We start from the raw sequence: 14,168 nt of genomic DNA on the forward strand, positions 1-14,168 counted from the left end.
GCATCTATGTTTGTTTCTACCTTGACAAATGCTTGACTAGTTGCTTGTGGATGCTTAAACTTAATGTATTAATTCAATTTTTTTTATAGCTTATTAGATGCTTCTGATAAGGTGTCTCTTATCATTAGCCATGAATGATTTTGATTTGTTCAAATTACCATTCTAATTCTTATCGTTTTATTTCCTTGCATGAACCTCTTTGTATCGAGTTTGATTTGGGACTCCCTTGCCTCCTCACATTGTCTCGTTGGATTAAATCCAACAGTTTCCCTCGAGTCAGCCCCTCATTGCAAATCGTGAAGTAACGAAACAGATTGAAGGCAGCAAATAGGGGAGGAAATTGAAACTTAAATGCCTGAAAAGTCCAAACAGGCTGTTTGCTTTCTACATACGGCAGTATACACTAGTATACACCACAAAAAATATTGATATACATGTAAAAAACATAAAAATACAGAGATGAGGTAGGATACAGGTGTTCGAAAGCAGAAGATACACGGAAAGAGCTGATATACACGCCGATATACACTGATATACAGTTGATGTATACAAAAATGGGATTGGGTTAAAACCCAAAAAACTTGTAGCGAAATTGGCCCAAGAAGGGGCCCAATTTCATTATCTCTTTTACTCTCCTAATTGTTTTGATTATGTCCGACTAATTTTATTTAACTCTAACTTTAGAACTTCTAATTAACTCACTTAGATCCCCAAAAGATGGGTTATTTTCTTTATGTTGGTTTACTTTTAAAAAACATCTTTTGTGTTCATGTATTTTATGTCTAGTATACCAATCAAATTTTATATCTTTAATCAAGTTAAATCTTCTTTTTTTAAAAAAAAAATGATATGTTCTTTAATGGTCTTCACTTTAATCACATTTTTACTCATTTTAAAATTGTTTTATGTTAAAATATTTTTCTCAAATAAACTTTAAAAATGTTAGTCAAAACTCTTATTCTTCAACTAATTTAAAATGGTTTTCATGCTTAAATTTACCAATTCGGTTTAAATTATTATTTTTTAAAAATGAGTCAAGTAAACCCTAATTAATTTAGTTTTGTTTAAACTCTATTCACTTGCATTTTAATTAAAATGTTTCATTTTGGATCCCTTTCTCTAAAAAGTAAAATGAAACAAAATGTGTTATTTATCTAACTATTTTTCTCAAAGTTAATCAAATATATTGTAAGTTATTATTTTTTATGTTAAATCATTATTTTTCTAAAAATAGTCAAATATATTTTAGTCAAGTCGCAGGTCAACCGCATGTTAGCGGACACTTTGAATGCTTAAACCCTTCTCGAAGTGTAAATCGAACCCTGAACCCTCTTTGGTATTTTCAAATGATTGTTTCTGTTTAAATCTTTGAAAATTATAAGTTTTCTTAATTTCTTTAAAAGGCGACTCTTTTCTAAGTATTTTTCTCAAATTATTTTATACTTATAACATTTCAAAAAGTAATTTTTTCCAAAGATAGGAAAATTACGGCGTAACAATGAAGCATGTATATATGATTATGGTTAATTCCTCGAAGAGAATGTGACTTGTGGTAAGTATCATGAAAAGTGGACCATTGAAAATGAATGTGTCAAGAGAGATGAAAATTATAAATAAGGACATACTCATGTATGATTTAATAAATATCACAACTCACCTCTATGGGAGGTTAGAGAGAAATAAAGAAAATTTATGTTGGTATAAACAGTCATTGGTCAAGTACTTTTAGTACATCACAAATATTGTGATACATTTTATTATGAACTATCAAAATGGCAAAAGAAGGAATAATTCTTGACCACAAAAATTTGTCACTGATTATGTATCTCTGTACGTCAAAAATATTTTGCCATGCATTAAACAAAAGGGAGAAGATACTAATGGCAAAAGTAAATCAAGAAACAAGTTTTGCTTGTAATGATTTTGACCATGACAATACTGATATACATTTATCTTTGAAAGAGATGTTCACCACACAAACAATGTTATGAAATCTGTGGTAGTATCTAATGTTAATTGTGAGCTAATGTGCTACTACCCAGAGAAATAAAATTTCTCATGATATTGAAATTATAGTAAGTCTCGAAAGAAAATTTTTAAGTCTCAAAGAAATAGTAAAAAAATAATTATATTAAGACTATAAAATATGAAAAGATTTAAGATCTTCATATAATTAAAGTGGGTTATAAATATTTATGCGAAAGATTACCCATTTTTTCATGTTGTTTGTGGTAACTAAATATGAGTATGATGATGGAATCACATGCAAAATAAACTAGAAGTTTATTGAAATAAATATCAGTTGGCATGACCGGTTGATGACCATCCCGGTTCAAATACGATACGAAAATAAATGACAATTCATGTGGTTATGTATATTGAAGAAATAATAAATTCTTCAAGAATTCTCTTGCGTTGTTTGTTCCCATGATAAAATTATTATTGTACCAGCTAAGATTGAGATTGTATCTGCCAAAATTTTAAAATATATAAAAAGGTGAATATGAGCCCGTTCACCTGTCATGTGAACCATTTACTATTATATAGATGCATCTATGTTATGATCACATGTGCTTTATTATCAACTTGCAATTTGATTTTTGCAAAGATTGTTTGCTCAAATTGTTAAATCAAAAGCACATTTCAAATTATAAAATTATATTGATGATGTTGAGTTATATCCAAGTGGTTTAAGCAGAAATTATATGCCTCCAATTATAACTAAATCATTGGTTATGAGAACAAAACTCCCAAAAGAAATTTGGTATAATATAAGATGTGTTATTTAAAGTGTAGCAACACTAGTACGTATCAAGCCAACAAGATTCCCCTATCACAATTGGTTTAGGGTCAGGAACCAAATAATTCTCACCTAAAAAATTTAAATGTGCGATATATTATTCCATTGCTCCACCATTACGCAATGCACAAAGATGAGTCCCCAAAATAAGGTTGGGCGAATGTTAGATTCTCTAACATTAGGGGGAGGAATGATAAGCAATTGGAAAATAAGTTATACATAATGAATTATTATTGATATTGGTATGATCCTCGTTGAAAAATAATTTAAATCAATTGTAGACACATTCACTGACCCTATGTTATAATCCAGTTATAAATGCTCCAAAGAAAAATCTTTTAAGGACATAATTTATGGTACGCCTGAAGCGTAATAGATAAATCGATTCGAAAGATAAAATATCTTGAAGAAGAAAAAGAAGAGGAGCAAATGATCAAGATGGTCATAATAATAAGGCAAGTGCTTTAGAAAGAGCACCATGACATAACACTTCATAAAACCTTGGCAAAGGTTCAGGTACCTGAAAATGATGAAAAATAAAGAGAGTTTGATAAGTTATGTCTAATTAGAATCGATATCAAATAAACTGTCGACGATATCTTTAATATAATGTAGCGCTCAAAATTATAAATAGTGATGAGGATCTTGATATTAAATATGTTGAAAGTTGACAGATAAATGATTGGCCAAAGAAAATACAATTCAAGTGTATTTTTTTTTCACTTGGAAAAGTGATAGGTTGGACTTATTTTGTCCATATACCAAGATATAATGTCAGTGGGGTACAAATGAACTATTGTTCGATAAGTAAAATCATAAAATATAAAGTACGACTTGTGCATTGAAAAAATAAAAAAATTCGCAAAAGTCCTGACATTATTGTATGGAGATGTATTCTCCTAAGGTGGATGCAATGAGGTATCTATTAGTCTGACTATACATGAAACACTTGAATATGCATGGTGAATGATTATCATGTCTAGCTAGACAGTAAATATTATATGAAAATTCTTGAAGGATTTAAAAGTTTATAAAGCGATTCCATTGAATAGTACCCCCAATGGTCATAATACCGCATAACATAAAGATCGATTTCGATCTCATTAAAGTGGTTAGAAAATACCATATCATAGTACAATTGGTTCACTTATGTATCCTGCTATTGTTATTCATGGTAAATAATTTTATTAGTATGCATGCAAAATATAACATCACTCTTATCGGTGAAGATATACGAGTGAATCAAATATCGATATAAATTATTTATTCTAACCAATCTTGTCTAAGTTTATTGGCCATGTAACTGCAGGAAATCATTTGATTTATACCAAGTTTGAGATATCTGTTTTCATGTGAAAATACTGTCATATCATATTATCCTACAAGACAGTCAATTTTATTATCATGAATGTCTATGTCACTTGGATATTGCTACAAACAAGTCACATGAGCAATTTGTCTACGCCGACGAAGTCACAAACTAAGTGATTGTCAAAAATATGTGTATTTGGCTGAACTCAACATATCCAACGGGCAAGAAATGATATATCAAGATAAGCTCAAGGATGCAACGTCTTTATGAATGTGATTTGATCACAAAGACATAATCAATATCAGCATTCAGAAAGCTAAGTATATTATTGGGAGACATCATTTACAAGAATTAAATGATGTTTTAATCAGGGGGAGTAAATACACGCTAAACTCTTTTTCCCTTAACTAAGGTTTTGTCCCAATGGGTTTTCCTGATAAGGTTTTTAATGAGGCAACTCTCAATGCGTATTACTAGATATGTGTACTCTTTTTCCTTCACTAGGACTTTTTCCCACTGAGTTTTTTTCTAGTAAGGTTTTAACGAGACACATTATCTATTGATAAACTCCAATGAGTAGGAAATACATCATATTATAGATGTCTATTACACAATTTTCTGAATAAGCTTGAAATCAAGAAGGCAACTTACAAGCAGACACCTATAAGCAACTCTACAAGCAGGATCCTATAAGCAACTTACAAGCAGCTCCGCAAAAAAGATTTCTATAAACAACTTACACAAGCAGGTTCTAATAAGCAGCTTACAAGTAGGTTCCTACAATCGACTTACAAGTAGCTTCTTTCAAACACTTTGCAATGAGGCAACAAACAATGCGTATTATAAATAACTATGTATAATTTTATTTTATTTTGTATTTTTCTTTATACATGGACATCCAAGGGGGAGTGTTGTAAATAATAATTAATGCCAAGTGGATGCCCATGTGGAGCCACTCCACTATAGCAATATAACCTCTCCAAGTAACGCTTGCCTATAAATGAGACATTACATACCGTAAAGAGATATACCAATAATTATAAAAATACTATTACTTTCTCCCTATCTTTGTTCTTATTACCTTTTGTTTTCCTCTTCTTATTCTTCCTATGTTTTTCTATTTGATTTTAGTATTCTATCATTATTTTATAACATATGTAAGTTTATATTTGAAAAGGAATAATTGTACGAGTATACCGCCACCTCTTGTTTAGAAGTCATAGGAATCGTGGACCCAACTCAGGCATTTTTTTTAATTATATATAAATAGATTTGAATGAGCTGAGAGATACCGAATTTGACCAGTCCCCATATTCCTAATTCATCTGCCTTCCTGGAACCAGGGAGGAAACGAATCTGGGGACGAATCAATTGAAAACGTTACCTTCAAGAATCTGAAAAAATAAGAGATTCTGGCGAAACCCAATTTGTTTTCTTGTACTATCCATACATTTATGTGTTTTTCTTGTGGATTATCTGGTAATAGATCCATTTTTGCATTGCTTATATAAAAAAGAATATTGATTCTATCGATTGCCCTTTAGATTTTTTCGATTTATTGTTTCTGGGTATTCTTTGGATTGCGGAGATTTGGTTATATGGGCAAGATTCAACTTTGATATTGAAAGAAGTAGTATTTCAGTTTGGATCTTGAAAGAAGTAGTGTTTGTTCAACTTTATTTGCATCTGTTTGATGATAATTGTAATAATTGGTGAAAAACAAGGTAGGCTTGTGAACATACGGTGTTCAATTCCGGTTGTTCTCAGGCCATTGGTTTACCTGTTTGAGCAAAAAGTTTTACCCTTTTGTATCCCAAGAGATAGGTGGGACAAGGAGTTTTATAATTTACAAGGTGGATAGCAAGTTGTTCGATTTGAATTGTATTTTGGTAATTGGCAGTAGTAAGTTTGAAGATGAGTTCTTCTACACAAGGGGCAACTTTGTCCACAAATGTGGTAGGGTTAGTTGATGGATCTTCTGCCTCTCATAGAGAGGTTTCAGTTTTTGATGGTTTGCCAATATATGTGAAGGAGCTGATTGCTGGAGGAGCTGCTGGTGCATTTGCCAAAACTGCAGTTGCCCCATTAGAGCGTGTCAAAATACTTTTGCAGGTGAAAAAGGAAAAGAGATACTGTTTTTAAGTAGCTTCCCGTGTTTTAAAGTGATCACTTGTTTATGCCAATTTGTACTGGTCTAGACAAACTGAATGGTTTTTTTAGATGTATACTCATTTTGTCCCAATTTATATGACTCACTTTCCGTTTTTGTCGGTCCCAAAAAGAATGATGTATTTCTATATTTAGTATTATGCATAAAGCGTTTTCTTTTGATTCTCTCTAAGCTGAGAGAAATTAGTCTGGTTGAAGTATTTTATATGACTGGATGAATGAAAAGCAGTTGCACCATTCTAGTTACACGACTCTGAGGAAATTTTTTGTTTTCAGTGTCTCTAAGTCATTAGTTTTGTTTGTTTCTGAAATTGATTGAAATCTATTTATCATCCATCACCTTATCCGGTTGTTCTCTATCCCCAGTTGGCACTTGAATGCATCTGCCGGATGCTCATTGTATATTTTTTTCTTTTTCATTCTTCACATGGCTACTTAATCCTGTAATTTGATGCCTTTGATTCGATTTAAGCTCATTATGACATTCCTAACTTCCTCCTGCTTGCTCTTCTCCTTAATTCTTGTAGACAAGAACTGAAGGATATCATTCCCTTGGAGTTCATCAATCTCTAAAGAAGCTTCTGAAGAATGAAGGCGTTATTGGATTTTACAAGTAAGTTTGGATTTTACTTTTTAAAAGCTTGAGTTTGTTGTGGAAGTATTGGTTATTCATGACACGACGTATTGCAGAGGAAATGGAGCAAGTGTTCTCAGAATTGTCCCATATGCTGCACTTCATTACATGACCTATGAGCGGTATCGAGGATGGATATTAGAAAATTACTCTGCATTAGGAACAGGACCTGTTGTAGATCTTTTGGCTGGTTCAGCGTCCGGAGGAACTGCAGTTTTATGTACATATCCCCTTGATTTGGCTCGGACCAAACTGGCTTATCAGGTGCTTAATTTGTTAAAATACATTTAGTTTTCTTTCTTTGCTCTTTACATGTCTGATTGCATTTGGCAGTTTTACTATTTTGCAATAACTACTGAATTTTTCCATTAACACGCCTGCAAAGTTGGAAATAATCTGATTAGCAGCACTCACCAATTGCCTTGCTTTCGTAGGATGGATAGTTGTATCTGATCTTTGACTAATCTAAACGGAAATATACCTTATTATTTCATTAAGATGTGTAAACTATCATAGGTAAGCTGCCCTAGTTTGTTAAACACTCATGTAAACTCATATATGATGGAGGAATGATCTGTCCCTTCTCATTCTCCGTCTCTCAAACTAGATCCGTTGTGGAACTCCATCCTGCTGCATCAAGCCATCAACTAATAAAAGTTGCATCCTGGTATCAGTTTTATCTTGAGCTTGTCTTTTAGATAAAGCTTATTGAGAAATTATCATTTTGACTGATTCAAGACTTAGATTAAAAGAATCAACACTGCTTGTGTTCTCCAACTTGGCCATTCTGTTTGTATTTTGATTCTTGTATATGCCAGAGTTCCTCCAAATATATTACTTTGCTTTAACGATCCTTGCAAATGGTTCTATATTCTCTCTCTTACTCTCAGTCTCATGTAGGTTCACTAGATCAAACAAATATAATTTTTTCCATTTGAGTGTTGGCATACTCTATCTATTTTCACGGCATTAAACTGTTTGGATGGCTATCATTCATTCATATTTTTTTTCTCCCCTTATCTTTCTTTAGGTCAAGGAGACAAGAGGAAATGACAGTAGACCAACTCATATTCGTCCTCAATATAGTGGCACTAAAAATGTCCTAGAGGCTGTCTACAAGGAAGGAGGACTCCGTGCACTTTATCGAGGTGTAGGTAAGTATTTATTGGTTCATATTGAATGATGAACTTTTACCGCCTAATTGACTCATCTGCAACTAATTGGGTCATAAATCCTTAAAAACACGAAGGACCTAACTTTATGAAGCATGTTGTGATATGTTATAGATGTATTAAAAGTAAATATCATGGCAGATTTTGGATTGCATATTCAAGTTGAACTTGAGTTCGATACCAGCACTGGTCATTTTTCTGTTCTTTGATATTTTATTTTCGGCAATTTATCAAACCTTTTTTCTTTTTTTATGAAGTAAGTTGTTGCATTAATGGTATCAACTCATGAAACCATATTTGATTCTTCTGTAGTTCCAGAAAAGACCAACCAGACTCTACCTCCTAGTTTCCTTTTTTAAATGTAGTTCTTTTCTTCCGGAATGCAAAAATTAACAGAATGTTTGAATCGTTTTTCTACAAATGAAAATTTTGAAATATCATAATGTCGAAATCCCTTAAAATTACATCCTCAATCAAAAAGGATGAGGAGACTTTTATACTAAATTTAGACAACTAATTTTGGGTTTTATGTTGTTTCAGTGTTTCAAGTACTTTTTATTTTTATCTTTACTGCAACATTGGAAAATCGCTAAACTGATGAATCGTGTTTTTCATGTTACTAGTTCAATACTCCTATGCCATATTTTTGTTTGATTGGGTATAAGCTGAATTTTTTTTTAAGCTTGAAACAGGTGGACTCAAAAGCAGAAAATATTATATTTTGATAAATTTGGGTTTTTTATAACAATAAAAGAAAGTGCTAGGTACCTTAAAATTACTATGAAATTCAAAAAAGAAAATAAAAAATGAGGAAAAAAATTTAACTCAGTAAAATGGACAGAATCTGAGAACACTCCAAAATTAAAAAGACAACCTTAATAAAAGTGAAAGTTTAATTGTTCTTTTTGTGAATGTTTGGATTAATGTCTCTCATTTCTAAAATCTGCCGCACATCTCGAACTTTTACAATTTGTGTCTTGATGTGTCCATGGTTGTACATGCATTACCCAGGTCTTTGCATAAATGGTTTATGGTTTTAATTCTTTATGAATATTGATGATTCACAAATGACTCAATTTATATTCGGAGCAGGGCCCACCCTTATTGGTATTCTTCCTTATGCTGGATTGAAGTTTTATGTTTATGAGGAGTTAAAGAGGCATGTTCCTGAAGAGCACCAATCCTCCATTATGATGCGTCTCTCATGTGGAGCTATAGCTGGTTTATTGGGTCAGACATTTACATACCCATTGGACGTGGTTAGGAGGCAGATGCAGGTATCACCCTCAGACATAGCATAACTCAACATAACTCCTATACACTTTGTGTTGATTGAATGAGTGCCTGTATTAGACTAGTGTTGGTGCGGATTAGTTCTGGTCTGTCAGACCACTCTGTGCCCTAAAAAATTTCCTGTATTTTGAGTTCGTGTCCATAATCCATTCTATATCCTGAATGGAGTGATTAGTATTTTTGTGCATCATATGTGCTTGTGGAACTCCATCAGTATCTGAGTGACTAATTTGTATTCATACTAATCCCTCTGTGGAAGCCTTACTAAAATTTACTCCCTTCATTTCATTTGAACCTATTTGATTAGAAACAGAGTTAAAGAAAGAAAAACTTTTGGAACTTGTGGTCTTATTTGTGTCATGACTCATGACATTTGTGTGGCTATATTATCATCTCATTAATGGTAAAATTGGGAAGTTTAAAGAAAATTGTTTCCGAATATACAAAGGTGTCACTCTTTTTGGAACATACTACAAAGGAAATGTCACATAAATTGAAACAGAGGAAGTAAATATTGTGCACTAGCACTGCCACAGATAAATGTAGTTAAGTTTTTCACACGTTTTGAACATGTCACTTGTTCATATGACTTAACTATGAAAATATCTTTTATTCAGGTAGAGCATCTGCAACCTTCATTGCAAGACAGAGCCAGATATAGGAGCACATTTGATGGACTTTCTTCAATTGTTCGTAATCAAGGTTGGAGACAATTGTTTGCAGGGCTCAGTGTTAATTATATGAAGGTAAAATATCCGGTTTAATAGTAGCTTCCTCACTACAACTTCATTTTATAACTTGTTCTTTAAAGAATTTCTAGTTGACCCAATTTTGAATGCTACATAACTTGCCCATAATACACATTTTGGCACACTTCATTTGGGAGTTGGGTTAAACTTAAGTGGAAATATATTTTGGGAACTTGAATGTTGATTGAAGAAACGGCAAAAAGAAAAAAGTGAATGACTATCAAAGCAAAAGCAATAATCCTGTGGTTAAAATGGCAAAGTTTGTCCAACTGTAGTATTGTGTACTTATTGCAAGTTCGTTGAAAGGATCATAAAGTTAAGGGATAAGGCACAAGTACCCCCTAGACTATGACCGAAATCCCAAAGACACACCTAAACTTAACTAGGGTACTATTACCTCTCCGAACTCGTTTTTTTTGTATTTTTTGCACCTTTTGTGCTGATGTGGCACCTTCAACTCTGCATGACCTGTAGTTTAATCAACTATCCTTGTCAGTTCGCCACTCTTCAAAAGATAAAGACTATCTTGGTCCCTCCCCATTTTTTTGAATAACCAGTTATCATCACCTTCCCTTTCCCAATCTCGTGTTATGATTTATTTCCTTAGCCTGCTGAGTGGAAACCTATGTTGCTCGGACTCTTCAAAAATGCCAACGGGTGCGTGTCGGATTCGCCAAAAGTAGTGTATTTTTGAAGAATCCGAGACGGGTGCGGCATCAAAAGTGAAGAGTCCGCGCAACTAAAGTGGAAACACTGAGCTGAAATGGGGTGAAAGAGAGAAGGATATTTTCATGACCACTGAATTATTGAACGTCAATCTCCTTTTGCACCACAAGAAGTATGTTCAGCAGTGACTTTTTTCTGCCTCAAGTATGTTTCCGGAGAGAACTCACACTTTTGCACTTCTTAACAAGGAGCCAAATTCCTTCATGTTTAAATTTGGATTTGTTCTTGTCACATCTATAGGTAGCAAAACAAGACATCATATCTTAGCATTTGAGAAAGAACATGGTGCAAATCATCATTCCAAGATGGATGAGATATCTACTGTCTAGTATTATGTACCATATTTCATGTTGCTAGATTTCTTGAGTAACTCACCAGAACTGCTTTCGGTTTTGTTGGCAGATCGTCCCCTCAGTAGCAATTGGTTTCACAGCATATGACACAATGAAGGCGTACCTTAATGTTCCTCCCCGGCAGAAATGAAAATCTGTATCAGCTGCATAAATACACCCTCAAATGGTGACATCAACTCACATAATTCTGTATAAAAGCTTTGATGATCTTTGATTACCAAGGGGGAAGAATACGTATTCAAGGCGTGCACAAAGTTCTCGCCATGTGTGAGGTCTGGAGAGGGGTTGGACAACATTGGGTATATTCTACACACCCCTACCTACATAGAATTTACTACACATCGCTTTCCTAGTCGTCTCTCTTCCTTCTAACTAGTTCAATGTAGTTCCTGATGTAAAAGCATTACAGTATGTTCGTATAATACATAGTGTGCTTCTTACCTAAGTTAGATGTTCTTACTTTTTGAAAATAAAGGGTTCAAAAAAGGGTGTGCAAGTGTGAAAGAAAATGTTTTCTTGAAAATAAGTGACTTTTTGCTTCTATTTCTTTTCTTATTTTTTTGTATTTGGTAAGACAAAATATTGTTAATTTGGTCGAGTCTTTTACTCAGTCCACACTCTAGACGGTCTTTGGTCATTTGACTAGTTTTAAAGTGATACTTGACCTTGATCATCTCTCTAAAGTAAAAATATTATAATATGCAAAATATACTATGAAATTATTTTTTTTAAATTTAAGTATCAAAAGGCTAGTTATATCAGATTCAAGAGTAAGTCAATAGTTAAATCTTGCGATTTGAACCTTACCATTACAAGGACAAACTTAATAATTTGACTTCCTAATTCAATTTAGGATAGTCAAATGAGAGGGAGGGGGTAGCATTTGCAGATTTAATTGTTTGACTGCCAAATTCAACCAAGGTTAGTCAACTGAAGGTGGGTAGCATTTATTGATTTAGACCTCGTTTGGATTGAATTAAAAAAAGTAGTTTTCAAGTCAAAAAAAGTAAAAAATCAAATTTAAATGACTTAAAGTTTAAAAATAAAAAATAGAGAGATTCCTACTTTTGATTTTTAAGTTATTTTTAACTTTGTCAAACACTCCCAAAAGCTAAAAATCACTTGAAAGTACGATTGACTAACTTTTAAGTCAATCCAAACAGGTTCTTCATGACTTGATTATCAAAATTCAATTTAGAATAGTCAACTAAGGGGGAGGGGATAGCGTAGCATTTACAAAAGACATAATAAAAAACGTGCTTAGTTGATATTTATGTCCTCTAACTTTGGGGGTGCACAAGTAGGTACTAAAACTTGTGGAAAGTTGAACAAGTGTCACACATATTCTACGTGACAATTTGCATGAGATATACTTGAATTGATGATTTATATATGTCACTTAAGACGCGTATGTCTATATGTTTGACTTTATACAAGTTTAAATGTCTGCCTGTGACAGCCAAAAGCTTGACGTAATGACTTAGCCAGCAACACATGCCCTTGATGGTGATCATATGCATTGTTTCTTGCCTGATCCAACACTCGAACAAGGGAATTGAGGAACCTATGATAAAGTTTTCCCTTCTTTGAATTAACCAATTAGTCTCAGAAACATGATTTGTAGTTGGTTATACTGGTCTCAAATCCTAATTAAGATAATGCAATAATGAACATTTCTCACTGAAGTTTTGCCCAGTAGCCACTTTTGTATACATGTTCTAAAACTCATTACTTAGCAATTCGATTAAAAATTATTCCTCTAATTGATTTAAGCTCCTTTGCTCTAAGCTATCACATTTCAAGAAATCTCATCTTGGTTTTAGTTTTTTTTTTTTTTTTTTTGACAAAATAAAAAAGAACAATATCATGTTTTATTAAAGAATATCTCTAGCTAGATAAATGCCAAAGACTAGACTATGATTGAATAATTGAAACACAAATTTTTGAAAATTTGCATTTTGTAACAATGATAAGTTTATAATTAAATGGGAGCTCTTTTATATTATAAGAGCAGTATACGCCTCAACTCAATTGTTTATATTTACCAGCAATACAGATACCAGATAACTCTGTCTATCAAAACTTAGCATAGATTGTTTTCATCTTGATTGAACAACTCAGGCTCAAGCTTGTGCCTACAAACCGGACAAAATGGCTGTTTGGACAACCAAAGATCGACACATTCTAGGTGGAATCCATGTTTGCAACCAGGAACTAACCTTGCAAATTCCTCATTTCCAATCACATCCAAGCAAATTGCACAATCATTAATGTCCAAACTCAAATCTTTTCCAACGATTTTAGGGAGTTTCTTGAGCTGAATGTCAGAAAGTCCTTGCTTTCGAGCAGTTTTGATCACCACTCGAGAATGGTGATCATCCCTACCTCGTGAAAAAACAACGTAGAGGTAGAAGAAGAAGAGCAAAGCCATGACGACGAAAGGTAAACAAAGTAGTAGATGCAGAGAGATTGGCATTTTTCTCTTTTCCTTTTTTTGATGAAACTTATATTTTGGTTGTTGATGGAGTGGCCTAGATATGTCTTTTCTTGCATACATTGGGAAGTAGAAAAAAAGGACAAAAGTTATTGGTATTATTATTTTTGCATAAGAATAAGAGCTTGAAACATTTTGTTCTTTACGAGGTGAGGACATTTTACAAAAGAAAAGAAGATTAATTAATTATATAAACCAAATTTAAAATAGCAGTACTAATATTTTTGAGACACTTATTTCTTTCACCAAGGAAATATTCAAGTATCTGAGGTTGTGTATGGATATGATGAAATGGAATCAATTGCACCAATAAGGAATAAGTATCAGAACTAGGGGTGTATATGGACGGGTTGGTTCGGATTTTTTCAAATATCAAATTAAATTATTTATGTCAGATTTTTAAATCTATAAATCAAATTAAATTAATAAAACTCAAATTAATACAAATATATAATTAATTTATGCT

General features: G+C 32.9%; 1 protein-coding gene across 1 annotated transcript; it reads left to right on the top strand.

Annotated features, from left to right (window-relative positions):
• Positions 1 to 5,388: 5,388 nt before the first annotated feature.
• Positions 5,389 to 11,650, top strand: LOC125838763 (mitochondrial carrier protein CoAc1). The gene is made up of 7 exons (XM_049517802.1): positions 5,389 to 6,224; positions 6,809 to 6,894; positions 6,972 to 7,179; positions 7,946 to 8,069; positions 9,180 to 9,364; positions 9,998 to 10,126; positions 11,258 to 11,650. The coding sequence occupies exons 1-7, from the start codon at positions 6,027 to 6,029 to the stop codon at positions 11,336 to 11,338; spliced, it is 1,011 nt and encodes a 336-aa protein (XP_049373759.1). The 5' UTR covers positions 5,389 to 6,026; the 3' UTR covers positions 11,339 to 11,650.
• Positions 11,651 to 14,168: the final 2,518 nt, after the last annotated feature.

Source organism: Solanum verrucosum, unplaced genomic scaffold, assembly GCF_900185275.1.
Source record: "Solanum verrucosum unplaced genomic scaffold, falcon-dt-bn FXZP01000182.1, whole genome shotgun sequence".
Lineage (NCBI taxonomy): Eukaryota > Viridiplantae > Streptophyta > Magnoliopsida > Solanales > Solanaceae > Solanum > Solanum verrucosum.